Genomic DNA, 24924 nt, shown 5'->3' on the forward strand with positions numbered 1-24924 from the left:
TTGCAAATATATACCTTTTGTGTTGCTAATAGAATGTGTCTGTAGCTAGAGTTTTTTTTTCCTCCTCCCGAGAAACGAACCACGATTTTTATATCACACCCTTGGTGCGTGTGTAGTCTTGCAGGGCCCAGAGCCTCAACTTCCAAGCTGCCAGGGTCTCTCACTCAGCTTCCTTTTGCATTATGGACCCAGGCATCTCTGCCTCCACTGTCAAAATACCATAAAAGAAAAAAGGAAGATGCCCATTCAGTCAAGAGTGTGCGGGTAAGGAGAAGCAAGGATCTTGAATCTTGTCCTTGGGTTTAGGAGACTAGAAAGTTAATCAGTGGGCTACAGGAGTAAGCTTCAGTCCTCATCCATGCTCAGAAAGAAGTACAGGCTGGAACCAGGGGGTTGTTCAGACATGTCAATCCTGCTTTTTTGCCCTGGAGCCCTGCCACTGCTCAGGTGGTTTCAGGGGTCCATCAGAGCTCTGCTGTTTTCAGCAGTCACAGAAGTAAAGCCTGAACTCCCTCCCTGTTGAGGTGGCTCTGAAGCCACTGAGCTATGCTTGTGTAGGCACCAGAAGTTTTTGCCAAATAAGAGAAGGCCACAGACAGGCCTAAACTCACAATCTTTCACTCCTAGGCTGCCATACCCAGCTGTGGAGCCAGTGAACAGTTCAGCTAGGCATCCTTATCCCTCTGCCTTGTGTAGTATGGACTCAGGGGTTTTGGGTCAGAGGCAGCTAGGAAACAAAGCCTTGGCCAGCAGGCATCTCTGCTAGTTTGAGACAGCTGAGTGAGACCTAAACCTAAACTTAAACCTGAAACTAAACTTGCTATCTAGTGGCTGCAATGCACAACCTGAGAGCTACACCTGGTCAGATGGGCTCAGAAGTTGGTCTAAGTTATGCTTGAGTCTGGTGAAAAGAGTAAGTCTGCAGTCTCATGGCAAGGTTTCTTAAGAGCAGAGAAGGCCATCGGCCTAGCAAAAATGAAGGACTGCAGCCTTTACCTCGCATCTTTTCCACTCCCATGGCCAAATGCCAGCCCTGAGTTACAGAGTACCAAACTTGCATACCCTTGTGTAGCTACAGCTACAGCCTGGTTCTGTGGCTCTCTCCAAGTTCATATGTGGTATAAATTAAGTGTCATGGTGGCCCAATTTTTTAAAAAAAAGGAAGTTTAGGACACATGATTGGGCCTTTTGCCCAAGCAGAGGGAACCAGGGGCAGGCCTGAGCTCAGGACTTTCTGTCCCCCAGCGGCAACACCCAGCCCCAGGTTTAACAAACAGTCCAGCTGGTTGGGTTTCTCCCTTGGTCTCTGTGTGCACTGTGGAGTCAGAGGCTGGGACTATAACAGAAGGCCTTTCTGGAAGCCTTATACTGTCCTCTGTGGGTGGGTGGGCAGTTTTGAGGGGAAAGCCCAATGCAGTAGATCTGGCACACAGGACCTGGTTCTGGTACACATGGTCATGAGGAGGTGATATGGGGCCCTAGAACTAGATCCCCACATGCAGGACCGGGCAGAGGTGGTGTGGGATCTTGGGGCCCTGATCCTGGTGTGTGGGGCCTCATGGAGGTGATGCCATCCAGGTCCTGGGATGTAGGGTCCAATACAGCCCACAGACCAGCCCCATGCCACTTGTGTCCCACAGGGCCAGAAGATAGAGCACTACTATCTTAGGAAGTTTGGAAGGAAGAGCGATGCCCCAAGATTCTCGGTCTTGCTTCCAGCTAAGTGTCTGTTTGTGTATCTATGTCTATCAGTGGCTGGATCTGGCCAAAGTCGGGTTGAAAGATGGCTGAGGCCTTGCCCTTTTACCTGACAGGTTGTTAGTCCAAGACAGGACAGAATAGGAGAAAGGCCTAGTGAGAAAAGGCTGTAGTTGTAGCTCAGTAGTTGGTCTGCTAGCTTGTCAAAATCAAGGTGTTTAGTTCAAGAATTATGTCTGCCTTTTGCAGAAGAAAGAGTGTTTTGCCTTTGAAGAGTAACACATAACAAGGCTGGGACACAAAGGTATGCAGGTTTGGTACTCTGTAACTCGGGGCTGGCATTTGGCCATGGGAGTGGGGAAGACGTGAGGTAAAGGCTGCAGTCCTTCATTTTTGCTAGGCAGATGGACTTCCCTGCTCTTAAGAAGCCTTGCCATGAGACTGCAGACTTACTTTTTTCACCAGACTCAAGCATAGGTTAGACCAACTTCTGAGCCCATCTGACCAGTAGCATGGCTCTGGGGTGTAAAGTAGCAGTCTGGCTTTCCATCCCAAACCTCCTTGGTGGGGTCTTTAATCCAAAGCCAGGCCCTGGATTCCAGAGCCTTGTTTGAACCAAAATGCTGGACTATTTGTGCTGCCAAAAGAAAAGAGCATGATACCACAGGGTGATGGCTTTGGGCACGCGTGGGAGCTGGGGTTGCCCCTCCCTCCCACAAGGTGCAGAGAAGAAGGCAAGGTTTCAAAGTTAGGTCATGCCTCTTGTCAAAGGCATAACACAGTGGCTGTGGCAGCTGCTATTTTTGTGCTCCCTGAAGCTGGTTGCTTTAGAGCTCCCCTCCTCCCCAGTTACACTACTTCTTCTTCTGAGACTAGCACCCCAGGGCCTGGCTGGGCTGCGGGCAGGACATACCCCAAGGCTTCTGTCATGGTTGTTCATTCTCGCCTGTGGGCAGCAGCAGGGCCAAACCTTGCTTCAGTGCTGAACAACACCTGAGCTGAAGTGCTCATCCCCAGAAGGCTGCCAGGCTGAGCACGTGGCATCCTAAAGGGGAGGTGGTGGTAGCCAAGTTCAATGTTGTTGGTCTCTTGTGGCCAAGGTCCTGGGTTCAAGCCTGGTTCCCAACTGGGTTTAGCTGGAAGCCATTGTCTCTTGCTGGGCAGTGGCCCCTAATTACTGAGGGCCTTTGAGTCAGAAGATTCAGTTTCATAGTTTCTAGGGTCGGAAGGAACCTGAGTAGATCATCTAGTCCGACCCCCTGCTATGGCAGGAAAGAGTACGGGGTCAAATGACCCCAGCAAGGTGTACATCATGTCTTCTCCTTTCCTGGGTGAGTGGTGTAACACAGAAGCAGGTGGTGGCACTTCACAAAGATATTGGCCCTCGGGAGGCTCGCTAGCCTTGCTTGGGAGCAGACAGAGGTGCCTCGAGTGCGGGCCTGAGCCTGACACCTCCACTCCAGGAGGGGCTGGGGGTTATCACCGAAAATGAGGGTTGGAAGGGACCTTGGGAGGTTGCCTAGTCCAACCCCCTGCTCAAAGCAGGACCAGCCCCAACTAGAGCATCCCAGCCAAAACTATATCTAGACAGGTCTTAAAACCTCGCAAGGCTGGAGCTTCCACCACCTCTCTGTAACCTGTATCAGTGTTTTACTGCCCTCCATGGGAGAAAGTTTTTCCTACTGTCCCAACTACACCTCCCTTGCTGCAACTTGAGACCACTGCTCCTTGCTCTGTCATCAGTAACAACAGTCCAGCCACTCTCTTTCCAACCCCCCTTCAGGTAGTTGAAGGCTGCTATTAAATCCCCTCTGTCATCTCTCCTCCTCAGAAGTCGTGTGCCCCAGCCCCCCCCCCCCAACCGTTTTCACTGCCCTTCGCTGAACTCTCCAATTTGTCCACATCCTTTCTGTAGTGGGACGCCCAAAACACAGGACACAGTGCTCCAGTGCTGAACAGAGGGAGTAATCACTTCCCTCGCCCTGCTGGTCACCCCCGTGGCGACGCAGCCCAGTCTGCCCTCAGCCTTCTGGGCAACAAGGAAAGGCAAGCGTGAAGGGACTCTGGTCCCTGCAGCCCTGAGCTCTCTGCATGGCTCTCGGGGCGCCCTGCCTCCTTCCTCGAGTCCCTGCGGCTGACGCACCCCCAGCGCCTGATCCGGGGCTGCCTGGCCCGGCTCGGGGCGCGCTCCCCCCGCGGTCGCCAGGTGGCGCTACAGGCGCCCGCTCCTCCCCCCCTCCCGCGGGGCATTGGGCCGGCGCTGCGCCTGCGCACTCAAGAGGCGGTGGCAGTGGCAGTGGCCGTGGCAGTAGTTGTAGTAGCAGCAGTAGTGGGAGGCTGCGGGTGGGGGTCGCGATGCCGGCGGTGTCGAAGGGGGACGGGATGCGGGGCCTGGCGGTCTTCATCTCCGATATCAGAAACTGTAAGTGCGGCCGGGCCCCTCCGCTCCGGGCTGGCGAGGACGTGTGCGCGCGCAGGCGGCCGGGGCGGTGCACGAGGAGGCAGTGGGGGGTGCGTGCAAGGGAGGGTGCAAAGCGGGGGGGGGCGTGCAAGTAGGCATTGTGCAAGGGAGGAGCCTGGGAGAGGACTTGTATGCAAGGGAGGGTGTAAAGCAGGGGGTGTGCAAGGGAGGGGTGTGTAAGTGTGCAAAGGAGGGTGTAAAGCAGAGGGGGTGCAAGGGAGGGGTGTGTGCGCATGCAAAGTAGGGGGCTGTGTAAGTAGGCAGTGTGCAAGGGGGGAGCCTGTGAGAGGGACAGTGTGCAAGGGAGGGTGTAAAACGGGGCATGTAAGGGTGGGGTTGTGTGTGCAAGGAGGGAGTCTGGGCTGCACCTGGGCAGTGTGCAAGGGAGGATGTAAAGCAGCGTTATGTGCAAGGGGGAGCTGGGGAGAGGGGGGGGGTGTAATGGGGATGTGTGCAAGGGAGGATGTGTGTATGGGGTGCCTGGCTGGTGCCTGCTTCTGCTTGGAGGGCCCCTGGGATGCAGGGAATACGTATGGGGCCAGGGGGGAGGCTGGTTCGGTTGCCTCTGTGTAAGCAGCAGTTTCCCCCCACCCTGGGCTCTCTTGCTTCTGGGCTACATCTGCTTTCTGGCTTGAAGGGGCTGACAGTTGAGTTGGAATGGGGCTGTGGGCTTCCCCCAGAGTGGCGTGCAGTGGTGAGGACCTGGTGTAGGGCCTGACATAGGTGCAGGGTGAGTAGAGGAGGTTGTGCCAGGTCAAGCAACCATAGCATAGGACTGATTCCTAGCCTGGGTAATGTGGCACCCTGGGGTGCCCTGCGATCCTTTCAAGGGTGCACAAACATGATTCACACGATAAACCCAGAGCTTTCTAATAAGAATCCAGAGCGTTGAAAATGGACCCTGACCAGTCTGGATATCTACATTCTTTGCTACTGAAGAGTTGCTCTAGTGTGTTTCTATAGTCAAAAAACCCATGTGAAAACTAATCGCCAGCTTTTTCCACAGGGAGCCTTGAGTCGAAGGAGGCCGTGAACCATTAGCCTAGGGTTTGTGTGTGGGTCTGTTCACTCTCCTGTGTGGGTGGCCCACTGCTCCGCTCCAGCTGTATTTTCCTGGCTTTCTTGACTGCCTCCATCCTCCCTTCAAGGGATGTGGCAGCATAAGGGAGCCTGCTGTGGGTGCTGTTGTTGGAAACGGTGGATCATATCTGCTCTGCCCTGTTGTAACCTGTATTGATGTGGTTGCCAGGCACAGGGTCCTGTCTCCTTCCCATAGTAGACTCAAAACTTTCTAATTACTCCACCCAGGGCTAACATAGGCTATGCAACAGCCTGTCTTAATGCTGTTAATCTACATGTGCGTAAGGGAGGATCTGGTATTGTTTTCCAGTTCTACCAAGCCCTGTAGTAACTTCTATGATTGTAACATGTTCCTAGAGCTTTTTAACCTTGTTCTAAGCTAAAATCTTAAGTGAATTCCTTGGGGGTAATAGTGTGTCAGCGGTAGCCTGACACTTCAGTTGCCACTTGGCCTATGCAGGGGTGTATTGTGTGACTGTGTGTATTTGTGGGAGAACCTCTTTGAGTTTCAAGTAAGTGTTACAGCAGTGTAACTGTAATCTTTCAAACTAGTGCCAGTCTTTGTAGAGCTGGCATTAAACCTGTTTTAAAGTCTTTTTAGTTTAGAAGGTTGCTGAATTTAAGCTAACTTTTTTTTTGTAGACCAGGTAAAACACCCATACAAGGGTTTGTATATTTTTAAAATGGAAGTAAAAACCTCTCTCAGACTAGTCTACCTTATGTATGGAGAAGGCATTTGGCTCAACTGAGTGAGGCAAAAAGTTGTGTTTTTTTTTTGTTTTTTTTTAAAAGAAAAACTGTACACTGAAGGGTGCTGGAAAGGGAGGGGTGACCCTTTATGATAAAGGTCAATGTGCGTTCTTTTGTGTACGATAGGGCAGAGTGGAAGAAGGTGTACATCTCCTGAATGAGAAGCTTAATTACTTGGGATACTTTTATATGGCTTTTAGAATTGGATTGACCACAAGTGTCTTGGCTGCATAAAGTGATGGGAAGCATCTGGGGTTGGCTGAGAAGGACTAAGATGGCACTGGTTGTGACGCAACTTCCCAGTGTTGTCTGCTTAAACTTGTCTTTAAAATGCATACAGGGCCTGCTTATCTTGGAAACCAGAATAGTAAGGTCAGGGCTCTAACGGCTTTGTTGCACAAAACGTACAGATAAACCGAAAATTACTTCTAAACTGGCACAGTCCCTTATATGGGCACTCGAATCTGTTAGAATACCTTATTGTTGGAATGATTTGGGAATTGCAGATACAGCAAGGAAATTTATCGTTAATTAAAATGAGTTGGAAACCAGCTAACTGATGTTTGGGGAACTTCTGTATGTAGCTAAACTTGAAATGGTTTAGATGTTTGAATGCCCCCATGTTAATTTGCTGCTACATGGGTGACAGTGTTCCTAATCTTCCTCTGGCAGTTGTCTCTTGAGGCATCCTAAGGCAAAGATGGTCACTTCTTGAGTGGGATGATCCAAGTTGAGATGGTCCTTCTTTGAGCAGGGGGTTGGACTAGATGGCCTCCTGAGGTCCCTTCCAACCCTCATTTTCTATGATTCTAGGATGTTTAAAGAATCATTACAACTTCATTTTTTAGGTTCTGTTAGTGTGCCTCTGATGTAACTAGTGTAGAAGTTTGTGGCTTGTTCTAGTACCATAGTGGGGGTGTGGCTTTCTGTTTAGGATTTTGGTTTTAAAGATCTTTTTTATCAGGGAATAGAGTAGGGAACAGACTTAAATTTACTATTTCTTACTGTGGGATTCTGTCCTAGATGATCATTGAGCTCATTCAGTGATCAAAAACCAAATTGCTTATGTACCCTAGAAGCCTAAATCTTTGGTGCTGAACTAGAAGCTGCCTGATCTTCAACAGGAACTGAACGCCTGAAATTTTTCTTTAGAAAGCAACCAGAAGAAAGGCAATTGGTGCCTGAAAGCTTATCCAGCAGTCCTTCCCAACTATAGAATTGGTCCAAGAAGATATAGCAAAGGATCTTGGCCTCGGTTTAAAAAGATACTACTATATCAAACCTTATCTTATAGTTAGGCTGCTTGGAAATGCATTGGTACTGAAGTTTGTTTATTTGACTATTTCCACGAGAATTTTTATGTAAAGAGGACTTTCTGCTTATAATTGAGTACTGCAGGTTCATGTGATACTGAACTGGTGGGCTCAGATGAAGTAATATCAAGCTAACAGCATGTCTGATCTAATGGTATATGGCAATATGTAAAGAGCTGTGGTATGTGCTAAACGTAGCAGGAATTACACTCACTGGGCTTAGTGAAATGGATGAAATGTTAGGGATCAATGGTTACAAATACAAGTTTGTATATATCTGCAAGCTTAAGGGTTGCATTAATGCTATATATTAACTGAAGTATCACTTGCTTGGAGAATAGGTTTTCTTGCCTGTAATAAGTGCCACCTTCTTGTAAAAATGGAGAACTGGGAACTTCAAGCAGCCGACACGGGGCTTGAATGTAAAAAAAAAGGTTTCCTATCAGAAGACTTGTTGCCAACACTTCAATTCAAGCTGTGTTGACTCTGATGAACCAGAACTACTATATGATGGTGTCTTCCTGGGTCTCTAGCTTGGAAGTAAAATAAAGAAAGATTTGGTTAGGGCAGTAATTCTCAACGAGGGTGCCTTGATATCCCTTCAAGGGTGCTGCAGGGCACCTTACAACATTAGCACTGCTAGGTGTGAAAAAGTGATTCACAAGATTAAACCCAGAGACTTCAAATCGGGGTATTTTTTTAAATGCAGTGAATTGCTATCTGTTGTCTTGGTTCTTTGCAACAGAAACTACTTTTTTATCACTTTTTTTTTTCTTCTATAGTTAAATAAGTGAAAACTAAGAGCTGGCACTTTTCTGAGGGGTGTGTTGAATCTAAAAAGGGTGTGACCCACTGGGTTAAGGCATTTTTCTCTTGGAAAGAAGATTTGCCCCCAGTTCCAGTTACCAGCACTGCTGTATAGATGACCTGTAATCTCTGCCTTTCTTCCCTACTTGTAAAGTGAGACTGATTTAATCTCTGTTCACAAGTATGATCAAGTCTCTGTATACTTTTGAATGTGGTTACAGAGACGTATAGACTTCTTGGAAGTAAGCCATATGCTTGCTTCCTTCCTTCCTGTGTCCTTGTGACAAGGCTTTTAGCAAAATTCAGTTTCATTGGAATCCAAGGTCAAGCTGTCAGTGCATCTGCCAGGGTTTTGAATTTGTGACATCTGGGCTGTCAACCATTTGCCTTAGCACTGGTGTCACCCTAGCCCCCAAGCCATAGGTGTACTTTAACTTACTGCTTGGCTCAGCTACATATTAAGTTCACTGTTGCAAAATTTTCAGCTTTTTGCGAGGTTTGGGAGCTCTGGCTTCAAACTTGTCCTTGCCACCTGCTGTTTAGCAGTGATCGTCTTCAGGGAGCTGACCAACAGCTACCTATTTTGTTCTTTGTGACAGCTTGCATTCTTGTGCACATGTATAGTATACTCCCTTTAAATGCAAGGCTTCAGAACTAGAACAAGTTTATACACTTACAAGGAGGATGTCTATCTAAATTTAATACAAACAATGCTCCTTAAGTTCACAGTGCTGTGGCATTAGTGGCTCTGAAACCGGTTAGACACCACCCCCCAACCCCTGGCTTCTGATAGTGAAGAGGAAGCAGCTGTCAAACGGTTGCTGTTAAATGAAATATTATTGGTTAGGAAGACTGGTCTAGTTTAGAGTGCAGTTAACTGGAGGAAAGTCAAGTAACTACGTAGAGGCTGAAATATGTTATGCAAATAACCAGAGTTGAATCTCACAATTTATTTCCTGTTACGTTTTGACTGGCACTTGCTTAATGGCTTAACTTAAATCATCATATTTACATCTTCACTAACTTGGCTTTCTTGCATGTGGGCCAGCAAAAGGTATGTGTACCTGAAAGCTTGCAAAGAAAAATTTTTCCAACTACATGAGTTGGTTTAATAAAAGATATCAGGTTTACCCAAAGCACCTTGTCTGCCTAACACAAATTGTACACTTAGCAGATATACAGGCAAGTGGGTTACACGGTAACCCAGTGGCTCTCAACCTTTTTTTTCCATTTGCAGACCCCTTTGAGTATTTTGAGTAGAAGTGTGGAGCACTTTGAATTGCAGGTGTGAGTATTCATTTACTTTTGATCATAGTCACCTTTTCTTGGACTCCTTAGACATAGTATGGGGACCTCCAGGGGGTCTCTGGACCACACGTTGAAGGCTACAGCAGTAGTTTTCTTTTAAACTGGTTTGGCTGAATGCACCAGAAAGAAGAAAATACACCTGTGATGGTGGAACTTGGAACAGACAGACAAAGCATACAAGAGATTTGATAATCACAAACTGTTTTCCAATAAGATTACTGGGGCTAGATCAAGAACCCAGATTTAGTTTTGAAAAAAGGTTTGCAGGTATACAGTATGGCAAATTTAAAGGTACCCTAAGAGCCTCCAGGCTCCGGGGAGGCAGCAAATACTGGCAGTGCTCCCTGCTGTGCTGCCTTCAGTGCTGCTTTTGTGGAGCAGTGTTGGGACCCAGCATGGCAGGGCACAGTGCGGGGTGCAGAAAGTTGCCTGTTCCGAGCTCCCCAGTGCCCTGGCCACACTTCCCCTGCAGGTGGGGGCAGCAGTGAGGGGGACAACCCTGTGCTGATGCCCTTTTGCACACGGGAAGTATGACTTGGGCAGCGCGGAGCTTGCAGCAGCAGGCAGATCCCCTGTGTGGCCCCATTGTGCGCTGCTGCTCTGGGTTCCACATACTGCTCCGGAGGGTCAAGGGGAAGGCAGCAGGGCCAGGAGCATAGCATATGCGACCCAGAGCGGCAGTACAGAGAGAGGCCGCACAGGGCAGCTGCCTGCAGCTGCAAGCTCCGTTCTGCCTGGGTCACACTTCCCCTGTGTGCACGGGACCAGCATGACAGTACGCAGGGGTATGCCCCTCGCTGCTGCCCTTGCCTGCAGGAGAAGTGTGGTTAGGGCAGTGGGGAGCTCGGAGCGGGAGGCAGTTTCCTGTGTCCCCCGCTGTGCCCTGCCACACCAGGTTCAAACGCTGCTCTGAAGAAGCAGCAGTGAGGGCAGCACAGCGGGGAGCATTGCTGGTATCTGCTGCCTGCCCAGAGGCAACTGGGGCTGGGACTGGGGCAGAGACAGAAGATGTTTGCAGCTGGCCCAGGTTCTGGGTAGCTGTTGATGGCCACAGAGCCTGGGCTGCTTGCAGGAGGATGGAAGCCCTGCTGCAAGCAGCCTGGGCTCCATGGCTGTCAGCAGCTGCCCAGAGCCTGGGCCAGCTGCAGCCAGGAGGCTACAAACAGCTGCTGCCCTCCCACCCTGGCCCTGGCCTCAGCTGTCTCCCTGCCCCAGGGCTCTGGGAAGGCAGCAGGTGCCAGTACTACACGAGTTGGGGCCGGGGCCACAGCAGCTTTTTTGCAGGCTCCCAGCTGCAGCCAGCCCAGGCTCTGGGCAGTCACTGATAGCCACAGAGCCTGGGCTGCTCCCAGCAGGGCTTGTAGCCTCCTGGCTGGTGGGAGCAGCCCAGAGCTGGGGCCGGCTGTAGCTGGGGGCGCTGCAAAAAGCTGCTGCCTCCTTGCCTCGCCACGTGTGGAGGAAAATGGCCTCGCGTGCTATGCTTGGCACAAGTGGCAGGTGGTTGCCGACCCCTGGTCTAGACCAACATCCTGTTGCCAGCAATGGCAGGAATTGATGCCTTGGAGCACAGCCGGACCACATGTTAGCAGGGGCCATGGGCCCTGAAGTCTGGATGCCACTGCTGCCATGGCCTCCCCTCCTACCCTCTTAAGTTCACAACACACCTCGGTACCCCCCCATTTATACTTTGAGATCTCACCTTGCTTCACCTTGTACTTGGGCACCTATGCCACTGCAGGCACCCTTGGCTTCCTAGCTGGTGGTTCCTGCTGCACCATGCTACTTGGGCACTGTGAGCAGTAGACTCCCTGGCACCAAAGGATGTGTTTTGCTGCACCATCCTGCCTCCCTAAGGTAGGGGTGAAGAGGGGAAGTGTGAAGGGAGAGCACTGAACCTAGTATATTTTAGACCAGTGGTTCTCAACCTTTTTAGATGAGAGCACCCCTTAATTATGAATTGTGTAACACCCAATTTAAAAAATTAATTCATTATAGTGCTTGCCTCCTCGCAGTGGGGACAGCAGAGCAGCCAGGCAAGGATGACCCTTATCAGGCTATCTCAAACCTAGAGCCTGAGCCTGCCCCTACCTACTTATCTCCTCACGCTTCCTGTGGCACCTTTCAATGGATCTCTTGGTATTCCGGGGTGCCCCAGCACCCTTGCTGAGCACACCTGATCTAGAGTTGTTCTGTCCTTTGCTCATTATTCTCTGTGGTCTCCATCATTAGTTTGGAGATGCTAGAGGATACATCTGACAGGTGGGTTTTTTGTTTGTTTGTTTGTTTTGTTTAGTAGCTTGTCCTTCACAAGTGAAAACCCCTTTAAACAGGCATCAGGACCTGCATTACCAATAAGCAGTATTTTCCCAGTGAGTGTTGAACCTTGCACTATTTAAGCAGCTTCTCTTCTTAAGCAACTCCCCCTACCCCCCCCCCCCCAACATGTGTATAATCCAATTGAATGCCTCAAAGTAACAGTAACTATCTTATCACCCATAGTGCTCTCCCATTGTTTGCACAGTGTCATCTGTCTGTAATGGACTCTGCTCTTCATGGCTGTTTATAATTGTATTCTTGGCGGCAGTATCTTAACTTCTGTGAGTAGCTGGAGCATACAGAATTCTCACGTGGTCTTTCAGTTTGACCTGACAGGCATAGATATTAATGAACGAAACTTGGGAGGCTGAGTACTTTGTGATCCTTGCCCAGGAAGAGAACATGACAAATAAGGTGGAGGATGAAGCAGTGAATTCGTGGTCACTGGCTTCTTGACCTACAAATTGCTAACCACAATTTTTAGGGAACTTCTTAATGTTGCTGACATAATTGCCCTTTAGTTAAGAACTTGAAAAATGCCAAATTTACCTGAAGAACCAGGATTTGGTCTTCAAACAATTTAAGACTAAGGTTGTGGACACATCAGACAGTTGCACTGATGTGAAAGGAAGTGGGACAGGAAGACACAGCAGTGTAGGAATGTGCAACTCTTAGATCTAGTGTGGAGTTGCCCAGGGTAATATTGGGGTAAAGCTACATTTTGAGCTAGGTGTCCTGTGTCTAGCTTAGGTGGTAGTTTTGCTTAAATGAAACAGACTATTACTTCTCCATCACTGGGTCTACTCAGCTCAAGGAGGTAGCCAGCCAGTTTTGCAGGCAGATCATCTTCATCAATGATGTAGACATTAGTGTCAGAAGCAGGCTGGCCACATTTTGCTGACGATGCCAAACTCTGGGGTAAAGCATCCACACATGAGGACAGGAGGGTGGTCCAGGCAGATCTTGACAGGCTCAAAAAAATGGGCAGATGAGAACCTGATGGTGTTTAACACTGAAAAATGAAAGGCTCTCCACCTTGGGAGGAAAAACCCGCAGCATGTCTATAGGCTCAGCAGTGCTACGCTGGTTAGTACTACGGACGAGAGGGATGTGGGGGTCCAGACTGACCACAGGATGAACGCAAGTCTTCAATGTGATGTTGCGGCTAGTAAAGTGAGCAAAACCCTGGCTTGCATCCATAGATGCTTCTCAAGCAAATCCCAGGACATCATTCTCCCCTTTTACTCGGCCTTGGTGAGGCTGCAGCTGGAGTACTGCATCCAGTTTTGGGTTCCACAGTTCAGAAGATGTGGAGAAGCTTGAGAGGGTGCAGAGGAGAGCCATGCGCATGATCAGAGGTCAGGAAAACAGACTTTATGATGAGAGGCTGAGAGCTATGGGACGCTTCAGCCTGGAAAAGTGCAGGCTCGGGGGCGATCTGATGGCCACCAATAAGTTCATCAGGGATGTTTACCAGGATCTGAGGGAACATCTGTTCACCAGAGCGCCCCAAAGGATGACAAGGTTGAACGGTGACAAACTCCAATTCAGGCTGGACATACTATTTCATAGACTTCATAGATTTCCTAGACATTTGGGCTGGAAGGGACCTTGGAAGATCACTGAGTCCAGCACACCACCCAAAGGGCAGGAAGTCAGCTGGGGTCATAGGATCCCAGCAAGAAAAACGTACAGTTTGCTCTTGAAGGTGTTGAGTGTAAGTGCTTGAACCACCTCCAATGGCAGGCTGTTCCAGACCTTGGGGACTTGGACAGTAAAGAAATTCTTCCTTGTGTCCAGCCTGAAACGGTCTCACAGTAGTTTATGATTGTTCGACCACATCATCCCTTGGGGTGCTCTGGTGAACAAACATTCCCCCAGATACTGGTGGTCACCCCAATAAACTTACAGGTGGCCATCGGATCACCCCTGAGCCTGCGCTTTTCCAGCTAAAGAGCCCAATGGCTCTCAGCCCGTCATCGTAAGGTCTGTTTTCCTGACTTCTGATCAGGCGTGTGGCTCTTCTCTGGACTCTCTCGAGCTTCTCCACATCCTTTTTGAATTGTGGAGCCTGAAACTGGATGCAGTACTCCAGTTGCAGCCTCACCAAGGCCGAGTACAAGGGGAGAATGACGTCCTGGGATTTGCTTGAGAAGCATCTATGGATGCAAGCCAGCGTTTTGGTCGCTTTAGTAGCCGCGGCATCACATTGAAGGCTCATGTTTGTCTTGCGGTCAGTGATGACCCCCAAGTCTCTTTCTTCCGTAGTGCTAGCCAGAGTAGCACTGCCGAGCCTATAAGGATGCTGCAGGTTTTTCTTCCCAAGGTGGAGAACCTTGCATTTTTCAGTGTTAAACACCATCAGGTTCTCATCCGCCAATTTGCTGAGCCTGTCCAGGTCAGCCTGGATCACCTGCCTGTCCTCTGGTGTGGATACTTTGCCCCAAAGTTTGGTGTCATCAGCAAACTTGGCCACCTGGCTCCTGACTCCAATGTCCACATGATTAATGAAGATGTTGAAGAATATGGGTCCAAGGACAGAGCCTTGGGGGAACCCCACTGGTCACAGGGCACCATGATGAGTGACTGCCATCAATTACTACCCTCTGGGTCTGACTACAGAGGCAATTTCCCAGCCAATGTATCTTGGTGGACCCAAGGCCACAGTTGGCCAGTTTCGCCAAGAGGTGATTATGGGATACCAGATCGAAAGCTTTTTTGAAGTCAAGATATATATGACATCAATCTCTTCTCCCTTGTCCAGGCGATAGGTCACCTGGTCATAAAAGGAAATGAGATTGGTCAAGCAAGACCTGCCTGCAACAAACCCATGCTGGCTATACCTTAGGATGTTGGCGTCGGCCAGTCCATTAACGATGGGCTCTTTAATAAACTTTTTTCGAAGATCTTCCTTGGGATAGAAGTCAGGCTGATGGGCCTATAGTTAGCCAGATCCATAAGGAAGAACTTCTTTACTGTCCGAGCCCCCAAGGTTTGGAACAGACTGCCACCAGAGGTGGTTTGAGCACCTACGTTGAACACCTTCAGGAGAAATTTGAATGTTTATCTTGTTGGGATCCTATGACCCCTGCTGACTTCCTGCCTCTGGGGCAGGGGGTTGGACTCGATGATCTTCTGAGGTCCCTTCCATGCTGAATGTCTATGAAAAATCATGGAGCTAGCTGCCACTTTCATGGATGTATCATAGTGAGCCCTGCCTCTTGCTGCTGATTGGCTGAGGGGCTGTCTGTCATGTGGCCTCAGCCAATCGGGGGCAGGGGCAGCAGCCATCTTGCTTGCTCACGTTCATGCTGGGCTGCATGGCCAGGAGGACTGTTGGCTCCCACTGGGGAGCCAGCACTTAATTTTTTCTATGAAGTCCTGTACTTCCCTTCTCCTAGCAGAGATTGCCTGATTTTATTTTCATTTATATATTTACGTTATTTCTGCACAACTGCAATTTGAGTAGGTCTCTGGTACAGTAAGATGAGGGGGTGGAAAGCATCCTGTCCAAGTTTGCTGATGACACTAAGATGTGGGGGGATGTGGGTGCACTAGAAGGGTGCAATAGGCTACAAGCTGACCTTGACAGGTTGCAACGGTGGGCGGATGAGAATAGGATGGGGTTTGACGTAGATAAATGCAGGGTGCTTCACCTTGGGAGAAGGAATCCACAGCATACATATAGGCTGGGGAGTTCCCTCTTGAAAGCACAGAGGTGGAAAGGGATCTTGGAGTCATTATTGACTCCAAGATGAAGATGAGCCGCCAATGCCAGACTGCAGCCAGCAAGGTCAGCTGTACCTTGTCATGCATCCAGAAGTGCATCACAAGCCGGACCAGAGAGGTGATACTTCCCCTCTGTGTGACTTTGGTCAGGCCACAATTGGAGTACTGTGTCCAGTACTGGGTGTCACACTTCAAAAGGGATGTGGCCAGCCTGGAGAGGGTTTGGAGGAGGGCCACCCGCTTGGTGAGAGGTCAGCAGGACAGGCCCTATGAGGAGAGACTGAGGGACCTGAACCTATTCAGCCTCAGCAAGAGGAGGCTGAGGGGGGAACCTGGTGGCTGCCTACAAACTCATCAGGGGAGATCAACAGCAAATAGGTAGAGCCCTTTTCTCCCCAGCACCACCTGGGGTGACGAGGAACAGTGGTAATAAGCTGATGGAGAAAAGGTTTAGGTTAAAGATCAGAAGGCAATATTTTTACAGTTAGGGTGGCCAGAATCTGGAACCGACTTCCTAGGGAAGTGGTCCTTGCCCCTATCTTGGGCAAACTCAAAAAGAGGTTAGAGATGATCACCTGTCTGGGGTCTAGATAATCTGTTACCCTAGCTACCATGAAACTATACATAGCTGTTTCCAGAGAGCTGGTTTGTCTTTTTCAGATTTTAGTGTAACTTGAATTTGTTTTGTACATGGTGTCAATTACTCCTTTTTTTAATAGCATTGATCTTTAGAATGTGACATAATGCAGGCTGTACTCCTAAGTCCACTTGTCAGCTGTCCAGTCATTAAACCTAAACTTGAAATGGAATTGCCCTATTACACTCTGCTGGATTTTTTTCATGCATTGTTCCAGCCAACCAATTCCTAGTCCTGTTACCATGTTCAGACAGATCCTCAAGGTTCCCAGATGAGTTTCTAAGCTCAAGAAAACTTAACGCCTACTCTCATGTGTGCTTATTCTATCAGTTAACCGTGCTACTTTCTGATTGTGGTGTTGGTGCAGGGCTGGCTCCTGCAGGGCTTATTGTATGTGCCCAAGAGAAAGCTGTGAATAGGGCCCTGACTATGGGGAACTGTTTGCTTCTGGGGGCATCTGAACCCCAAGCCTCTGGGCTTGGGCCTGCACATAGGATGCTTGCCAAAAGACTTTGGAAATATCAGAAGCCCTTGGTGGGGGTGGAAGATGTTTACCAGTAATAGGGCCACTTTTATGGTTCTGGACTGATTCATGGGTTTGGACTTGATTTGGCTAATATGGCTTGGAGCATGAAACTTCTTATTTTTTCTTTTTTTTAAAGTAGGTTCCTGTCAGCTTTTTTGTTTGTTTTTTGGCCTCTTGCGCTTGGATCAAGTGACCAGCTGAAAGCCTGATCCAGTGATCAGTACCTTTTAAGGACAGAGATGGGGAATTGGTGGTGTCAGGATTTAAGGAGTGGAGGAGGGAAACTCAAGGCTCAGTGATGGAAAGTGAAATGAAGAGCAAAAAAGAAAGTCTAGAGACAAAGCTGGAGAAAAAAGATGACAAAGATAGGAGCAACAGTGGATGTAGCAACAGAAGCGGCGGCTGAAAATGTGACGGGGAGAACAAGGCCAGAGGAAAGATGTGTATAGGAAAATGGGGGAGAGCAGGAGAAGGTGTGTCAGGCTAGAGGCAAAGTGGCGGGAGCATGATGAAATGCCAGCCTGCTGGGAGTGGCACAGCAGGAAGACATGGAAGATGCACCAAGAGATGGTGGGGAGGGTAAGAGAATGCAGATAAAAGCAATATTAACTGGTCATGGGATGCAGACAGGATTGACTAACTTGAGTTTGTAGAAAAGATACAGTTTAGGATGCTGGAGGTGCAAGGTTGAATATCTCACTAGCCTGACTACTTTCCAAAACAGAAAGAGTTTTTACTGGAACAGTGAAAGGCATGAATATTTTTGGAAGAAACATGCACAGGAATGTGGGAGGAAGGAATTGAGTGGGATGAAGTTTATAGCAGGGGAAGTTAAGGGAATGAGTGATTATAGTAAGAATGTATATGGATTTATTGGAGGCAGAAGACAGAAAGGTGGATGGAGTTGCATATGCAAAGAGGAATGCATGTAGAGAAGGTGTGGGACAAATGTTCAGAAAACTAGAACTCTTGGTTCCAAAATTCCCAGCTGGTCTAATGACAAGGTATCAATCACAGGAAAATTGTCATCTTCTGCAAGCTTTCAGGATCAAAGTCCCTCTGTCAGGCTCTGGGAACAGTATATATGATATTAAAAAAAATCCCCATAGGTAGGAAATAAACTTAATTTTTCACAGAGGGAGCGGAAGATGGAAAGCTGTCCCCTTGGGTCCTGTGAGAGTCTTTTTGAGCTGTGCTGAGTACCTTTTTGATGCGTAGATCAGGTAAAATTTAGACCAACACAAAGTACATCCCTGGGACAAATATGGTATTTGGATGGGGTCGCAGAGGACATGAGTTGAGAGCAAACAAGTGGCACCCAGGTAGGCTGCAGCACCTCCCAGCTGGGACCCCACTGGAGTTTTACAATATCCCATGGGCAGCCAAAGCAGCGCAACAGATGTGGCAAAGAGAGGCACCTGTCCCTATATTGTCCCCTCATAGCTTGTTACAGATGTGAAGGGAAGGGGCATAGAGCTGCAGAATGCCAGGAGTCCCTAACACGCACTAACTGGAGGAGAAAGGGCAGGTGTCCCAAGCCTAGACAAGCAAGGTCAGATCCCCAAAAGAACAGCATGAAACAAAGGGACAGTGGGGGAGAAGAGGGTAAATGTGGAGTAGAACTGGTGGACAAGACCCCACAGGAGGGAGGAAAGGAGAAAGGGTGGCGTATATTACTTGTAATTGAGACAGCTCAAGAAGAAACAAGAGAAAGAGAGGGAGGAGCAGTTGAGAGCCTGGGCATGGAGGTAGAGGAGGCAGGGAAAGAAGAAACCTAACAAGCTGAAGAAATGGATATTGGAGTTGAAGAGGGGAAAAAGAAAATGGAGGGGAAAAAAATTTGGGGAAAAAGCAACCTGAAAACAAGGGGAATGAGCTGGAGTTGGAGCCAGAGAGCAGCTTCCTGTCACTAACTCTCCTGAGCCCCAGCATGGAGTAGCAAGCTAGAGGTGGGAAGTGGTGGAGAGGCTGGAAAATGTGTTCAAGCCTTCCTGAATGCAAATATGGTCTGGTGGGTTGCAAAAGTGACAGGCATGAGAGAGGGAGGAGTCAACTATGGCAAGCAACAAGGCTAGCAAACCTTAAAGGGATATGCAAACTTTATTTTTTAAAGCACGATAGCAGTCACAGGATCTATTAATATCAGGAACATGCTAACAAGGAAAAGAGCAAACCAGTGTTAAAACAATTAAGGGCAGATATAATCTGCCTACAAGAATGTGAGATACCAGGGGAAAGCTATTATAAGGGTTTTGAGAAAAGGTAGAGATGGGAACCATCCTGGCGACTGGGGACAAATGAAGACAAAGCAGCTAGAGTGGCAATGCTATTCAAAAATCCAGAACTGAAAGCAAAGCAGGTGGAAGATGATCAGTGGCAGACTGCAGTGAGTAATACCATGAGGTGGGGGAGCAGAATAAGATGTTTTCAATGAATATGCTCTACCAGAGCGGTAGGGTGAAAGGCTCTGCTTCGAAAGCTAGCAGTTCATGTGGTTGGAGGGAGACTGGATAATAGCAGGGGACTTCAGATGCATAAAAGAAGTGCATGACAGAACAGGAGAAGTTTTCACTAGAACTGACCCCAGTGGAAAGAAATGGTCAAGAATTAACTCTGTGTTTTGTATGGGAAGAAAGAGATTAGGAAGGAAGAAACCACAATTGTGGCATTTAGTGATCACTTGCTACTGAAGGCAGAATTAATTGCTCTTAAAAGCCCCATAAGAAGTGCAGTGTGGAAGTTGATCTTCTTATCTTGTAGAAGTTGCACGTTTTGTCAAGCGTACACAAAACAGAATGAGGAGTAGACACTGAAGAAATATTTTAAGAGTACTGGAGAACGGTGGCTGATGGGGACGAAGAGGGCAGGAGAGTTCTTCAGGCAGGAAGGCCAAAGATGCACAGGGAAAATAAAGAAAGAGCTAAGGTTGCTGCAGAGAAAGAAGCAGGAGCTGCTAAAGGAAGCCACAGAAGGAAGACCGTACATGAAGAGCTAGAATAAACACAGCAAGAGGTACAAGCCTGTCTTTAAAAGGAAGATGAGAGAGAGAATGTTCCTAGCGCAAGCACCCTCGGTGGGGGAAAATAAGTGGTCCTGCTACTTTTTGGCTAGAGTGAAGATGGTGAAAGGAGAGCTAAAAGCAGTGTGAAGAAGGTGGTACCCAGGAGTTGTTAGAGGCAATGAGAAGATTTTTTTTTGTTTGTTTGTTTGTTTTTGTTTTGTTTTTTATGAAGGGCTATATCAAAAGAAGGAAACAGTCAAAAAGAAGATGAAGGCTTTGCTGGAAGAGATTGAAGAAAAAGTAGAGGAGGAGGAGGAAGCAAAGAAGATGGCGGGGGTGGGGGGGGAAGAGGAGCTTAAATAAGTGCAGTGCTTAAAAACCTTTTAAAAGAGGGAAATTGCCAGGAGCAGACAGACTGCATATGGAATTTTACAAGAAGTTTTGAGCATAGGTAGGGGAAGGATATGGAGCATGTTTCTGAGGAAAGAGTGGAAACTGGAGGCAGGGAAAGATTTTACAAGGGGTGTTGTGTTCTCCCTCTTCAAGAAAAGGGAGAAAAAATCTGAATTAAGGAGTGTAATTGGTCTCTAGTTTTTCAAGAGTTTCAAGTTAATAGCCAAGATGCTGACTTGGAGGATGAGGAAAAACCTTCAGAAGATAATGTATGAAGACCAGTACTGGGTAAAGGGATCTTCAAAGCAATCGGAGTGACCGGAGACCCTGTCCCACATCCGAGAGGGTAAAACAAGCCACAGTTATAGCAAACCCAAATTTAGAAAATGCATATGACAGAATGGATCATGATTACATGTTTGAAGTGGGGGTTCCAAAAATGGGGTTCCCAGAGATTTGTTGCATAAAGCTGTTGTATAGAGAAGCAGAGATTCAAGTTCAAAATAATGGCTATCTAAGCAGGCCTCTTAAAGTCCATACAGGAGTGAGATGAGGGATGCCCCCTGTTGCCACCTACTATTTGTGTGTGGCATGAAATGGTTAGCACAAAAAATAAGAAAAAACAAGGTTATAAGTGGAGTAAAGATACTGGGAAGGGCAGAGGTGCAATGCAGTCTGAGGAGTGGCTAGAAAAGGAGTAGATGGGATTAGGGGAAAGCGCACAATCTCTGCTAATTCTGACCCTAAGGATCGCTAGCCCAATGCACACTAAGAAAGCAGTTCTGTAGGAATAAATTTTACCGTTTTCATCTACTGGCTTGAAAATACCAGGTCTGGTGGGTTAAAACCTGGGCCCTGGTATCCAATGCCTAGGTTGTTACAGGGTTGGCTGTTTGTTTTAATAACACATGAAATTGCTTTTAGTTCTTAGGAAGCCTCTTTGATATGAAGCATCTTAGTGGCCATTGGTAGAAGCCTGTGTAGGCAAGTCCAGCTAAGCCTAGGAAAAGCAGTCTTGGTACTATAGTAATACAAAAGAAATACAGAAGCAGTTGAAGAAATACTTCCATGCTCCTTTACAACATTGCTTAATTGAATGTGTTCACACATTTTCAAGTGACTTGTCTAGTGGGGGGGGAACTTAATTGATACTGCTTAAGTACAAAAGTTCGCACACCTTTTGTTTCCGTGGGGTACTTCATGAAGCTGTCTTGGGTGGGGGGGAGCTCTAAAATTATCATGGTTTCTCTTCCTTCTTAGAAGTTGTACGCACACTAACATTGCGTACGAGAACATTGCTTTCAGTGAAACAAAATTCTTTGGTGTGTAGAAAGTAGATTGTGGTGCACTATTGCTGTATTCTTAAAAAACAAACACAAAACCAAAGACAGCATGTAAACTTAAGTAGAGGTTTTTTTTTTTTTCCTTTAATTTGCACCAGATGCACTTCAGTTGGACAGTCCTGCATGACATCCCTCTCTTCCCTGCATTTCATTGGTTGTACTAAAATCTTTCAGGATTTAAGGAGTGGAGGAGGGAAACTCAAGGCTCAGTGGTGGAAAGTGAACAACTAGATACGTAGAAGAGAAAAAAAAAAAAGCTGACTTCTTGCCCCTGGGGCTGGACTCTGATCCTTCCAGCCCAAATGTCTCTGAAAACGGAAGGGGTTGAAACTTGTTAGGAACCTGCTTTTGCTGCAGACACTTCCTGATTTGTCTCTGCACAAAGCACTTGGGCTATCTTCATCTATCTATGGTAGCCACAGTTGAGGCCCTCATGCCTTGGCATGCCTTGGGTGAGAACTACTGGCCTAAACATCTCATATTTTCCTCTTGTGACCAGTTGTGGTCCACAGAGTTCACTTTCTACAGTATCTATTGTGTACAAATGGAAACAAACGCTATCTTAGCAAAAGTGAAACACTGAGACGATTTTATAGCTTGACTCTGCAGTTTCATAACTGATTAGATTTAAGTAGCAGGTGCCATTCCTGTTGTACTTCCCTGGAGGTGACATTAAAGAAAGCATTTAAAGGAGAGCTGTCCTTCAGCTTTCTTCATTGTAAGGGTGACTGTGCTATTTCAGGGTCAGTGGCTGTGAAATCTTGAGTAGTTGAAAGATCTGCATGTGCATCTCATTTTAATTTGAAGTTTAGCAAAGGCAAATGAAATGCATGTGGCCACTTGCAGCTATACAAAGTGGTTAATGGAAGGTGACGAGCTAGCGAATTCCAACACGGGGAAACAGTCACTTTGATTTTTGGCAGCCTACTTTTTGCCAGGCTTATATCAAAGTTGTTTAGTTAGACTGAGCATCCAAAATGGAGATTTAAAACTTTTCCTGCAACTCTTGCCTCCTGTCTTGCTCAGTGGTCCTTTTGCTGGTTTGTAGTACAGTACATGTAGATGAGATTATGATTCCTACAAACTCAGTTTAGTATTAGGCAAGTGGGCTTTTAATTACTTGAAAATAAAGTATGTGTGTTAATGCATGGATTTCCCCAAAGCACAGTTCTTGACCTTCAGCATCTAGAGCTTTTTAGTTGGTCTGTAGTTCAGTTTAGGTTGTAATCAAATCTAATAATACAGCATACCACCCATCTTGTGCCCTGAGTCTGCAAGTAGAAAGCTTAAACTAGAATCCTTGTCAGCTGCCAAATACAAACGACTGATTTTGATAGTTTAAAGGAACTAAATGTTCTTTGGCAGGTTTGTTGGTGTATGGTCACATAGTGCTAATTCTCTTGGATGTTGTTAAGATGTATTGTTTTTAAAACATTTTCGACTTCTAAAAAGTGCAGTTGCACAGTGTGTGGTCCAGTGAAACAACTGGTCCCCAAAGACTTAAATTTTACATTTTTTTTTGTGGTGGTGATAGGTGGCTGAATTGTAACTTTTCCTTTAGGTCAGTGGTTTTTAACCTCTTTAGTTACGGCACTTGTTCTACCTCCACCATTTCTTTTGTTATAGTTTTTAAATGATGTGGCAGTGAATTAGACCATGGTACGCTTGTACTTTGCCCAGCCTATGGAGTACACCTGTCTTAGGTGCCACTCTGCCTGACTTCAGAATAGCGTGACTAATTACCTCCCTCCCCTCAATCTTGTGCGTAGGAGTGAAATGGTTCAAGTAGTGGTAGGATGTTTGCACTGACGCACGCACCGACTTTCCTATGATCTGGTTTGCTTTGAGCAAACCTTATTTTCCTACACATTAGTATCTGCAAAGCCACTGTAGCCTTCATTCAGCAATTTTAACTTGAATGCTTTTAGTATTGTAACTCCTAATACAGTTCTTGTAAGTGATTGGTTTACATCATATGATCAAACACTTTTTATTGGTTGGAAGTGAACCTTCGCCCTTCAGTATTGCAGCGCAGTCTGTTCTACTGGAACTTGAGAGCAAAATTTAAATGGCATGCAGAGCAGGCTACTTCTGACTCGAACGGCCACAGGTGGATGTGTATATGCTAAAATACGGGTTTTAAATATGCATGTTACGGTAGCATAATTTTTAGATCTAACAGAATTTCTTTGAGGCTAAATGTATTAGTGGTAGATGTATGGTGGCTAGGTCTGTCATCATAAACACGGGCTCTACTCCTAGTCTGTCTAACCTCAGTGGGGCACAAGACCTTGCTCACTAAGAATTGAAGGGCACAAAACTGAAAGGGTATGTTGCGTTGTACTCTTTGCCCGTGTCCCAGGCAGAAGTGATCAGAATGCTAAGAAGGTGTAAATACCTGGTCTGGGCAAGTTGAAAGATTCTGCCTTTTCTTTTGCTTTTTGTCAATTTTAATTTTTCTGAACTTCGTATTAGCAGCTGATGCAATTCAAATGTTGTGTGTTGGGTGTTTTAACCTCCTAAAAGTTATTGCAACTTTCTCCCTTGAGTGTGCCAAACTACAGCAGAATATATTTGGTCCTGTGGCTGTTCTCAGCAGGAGTTGACACTGTTTGTTTGTTTTTCTTTTTTATACTTGTACTACTACTTTAGCGTTGGGCAGATTTGGTATACTCTCTGTAGCAGGGGTGAGCATTTATTTGGGACTGAGGGCCACATGGTTGAGTTCTGGTGAGCTGTTGTGGACTGGATCCGTATTCCCACCCCCTCCACAACTGCTCACTAAAACTTGGCTGGGATCATGGGGTGGTGAGGTACAGGGCCAGGGCAGAACTGTGATCTGCTGCCTGTATGTTGCCATGACGGGGACTGGTTCTGCAGGCAGAGGCGTGGGAGGAGCGGACCATGACTGCCCTGCTGCCCAAGGATCCTGGGGTCTCTGTAGAGGAGGGAGGGTGCAAAATGTGGCCTGGGGGGCTGGGTGTGGCCCACCAGGCCATTATGTCTGGCCTGCAGGGCCCCTAAAACATTTAGAAAATTAATATTTTTATCTGCCTGTCATGTGGCCCTTAATGGTTTGCCAAAACTCAGTTAGCAGCCCTCTGCCCAAAATAACTGCCTGCCCCTGCTGTAGAGACTGTCTGGGAACTATGCAGACAGGGAGTGTGGCCAGGTGGACAGGATGGGCCTGTAGGCAGGCGGAGCTGCATCTGGGTGTAGCTCTGGGAACTCGGGGCGGTGACAACGTGGAGCCAAGGCCTGGGGCAGAACTGCAGTCTGCTCCCTGCATGCCACTGCCTGCAGAACTGGCGCCTGTCACAAGGCAGTATAGGAAGTAGATTGCAGCTCTGGCCTGGGTGTCAGCTCTGTGCCATCACCTTGTGAACCCAGGTTCAACTGCCTGTCCTGCTCCTGAGCACAGCTCCCTGTCTGCTCATTGCCCCATCCCATCTGCCTGGCCATGTGCCTTGCTTGTATAGGTCCCACCCCCGGTGGTGGATGTGGAGCAGACAGTCCTGGCTGCTTGGTCAGCTGGGTTGGGTCTAGTGGTGGCAGGACCGGC

General features: G+C 47.5%; 1 protein-coding gene across 5 annotated transcripts in view; it reads left to right on the plus strand.

Annotated features, from left to right (window-relative positions):
* The first annotated feature begins 4021 nt into the window (after nucleotides 1–4021).
* The window catches only part of LOC109320799 (AP-2 complex subunit alpha-2), a 621923-nt gene continuing 601020 nt past the window's right edge, over nucleotides 4022–24924 (plus strand). For 4 of the 5 annotated variants that reach the window (XM_019551064.1, XM_019551065.1, XM_019551067.1 and 1 more), the window contains exon 1: nucleotides 4022–4120. In XM_019551064.1, coding sequence (XP_019406609.1) covers nucleotides 4054–4120 — 67 coding nt within the window. In that variant the 5' untranslated portion in view covers nucleotides 4022–4053. The remainder of the gene's footprint in view (nucleotides 4121–24924) is intronic. The other variant, XM_019551068.1, reaches the window with a different exon arrangement.

This window comes from Crocodylus porosus, unplaced genomic scaffold, assembly GCF_001723895.1.
Source record: "Crocodylus porosus isolate Cpor-Errol unplaced genomic scaffold, CroPor_comp1, whole genome shotgun sequence".
Lineage (NCBI taxonomy): Eukaryota > Metazoa > Chordata > Crocodylia > Crocodylidae > Crocodylus > Crocodylus porosus.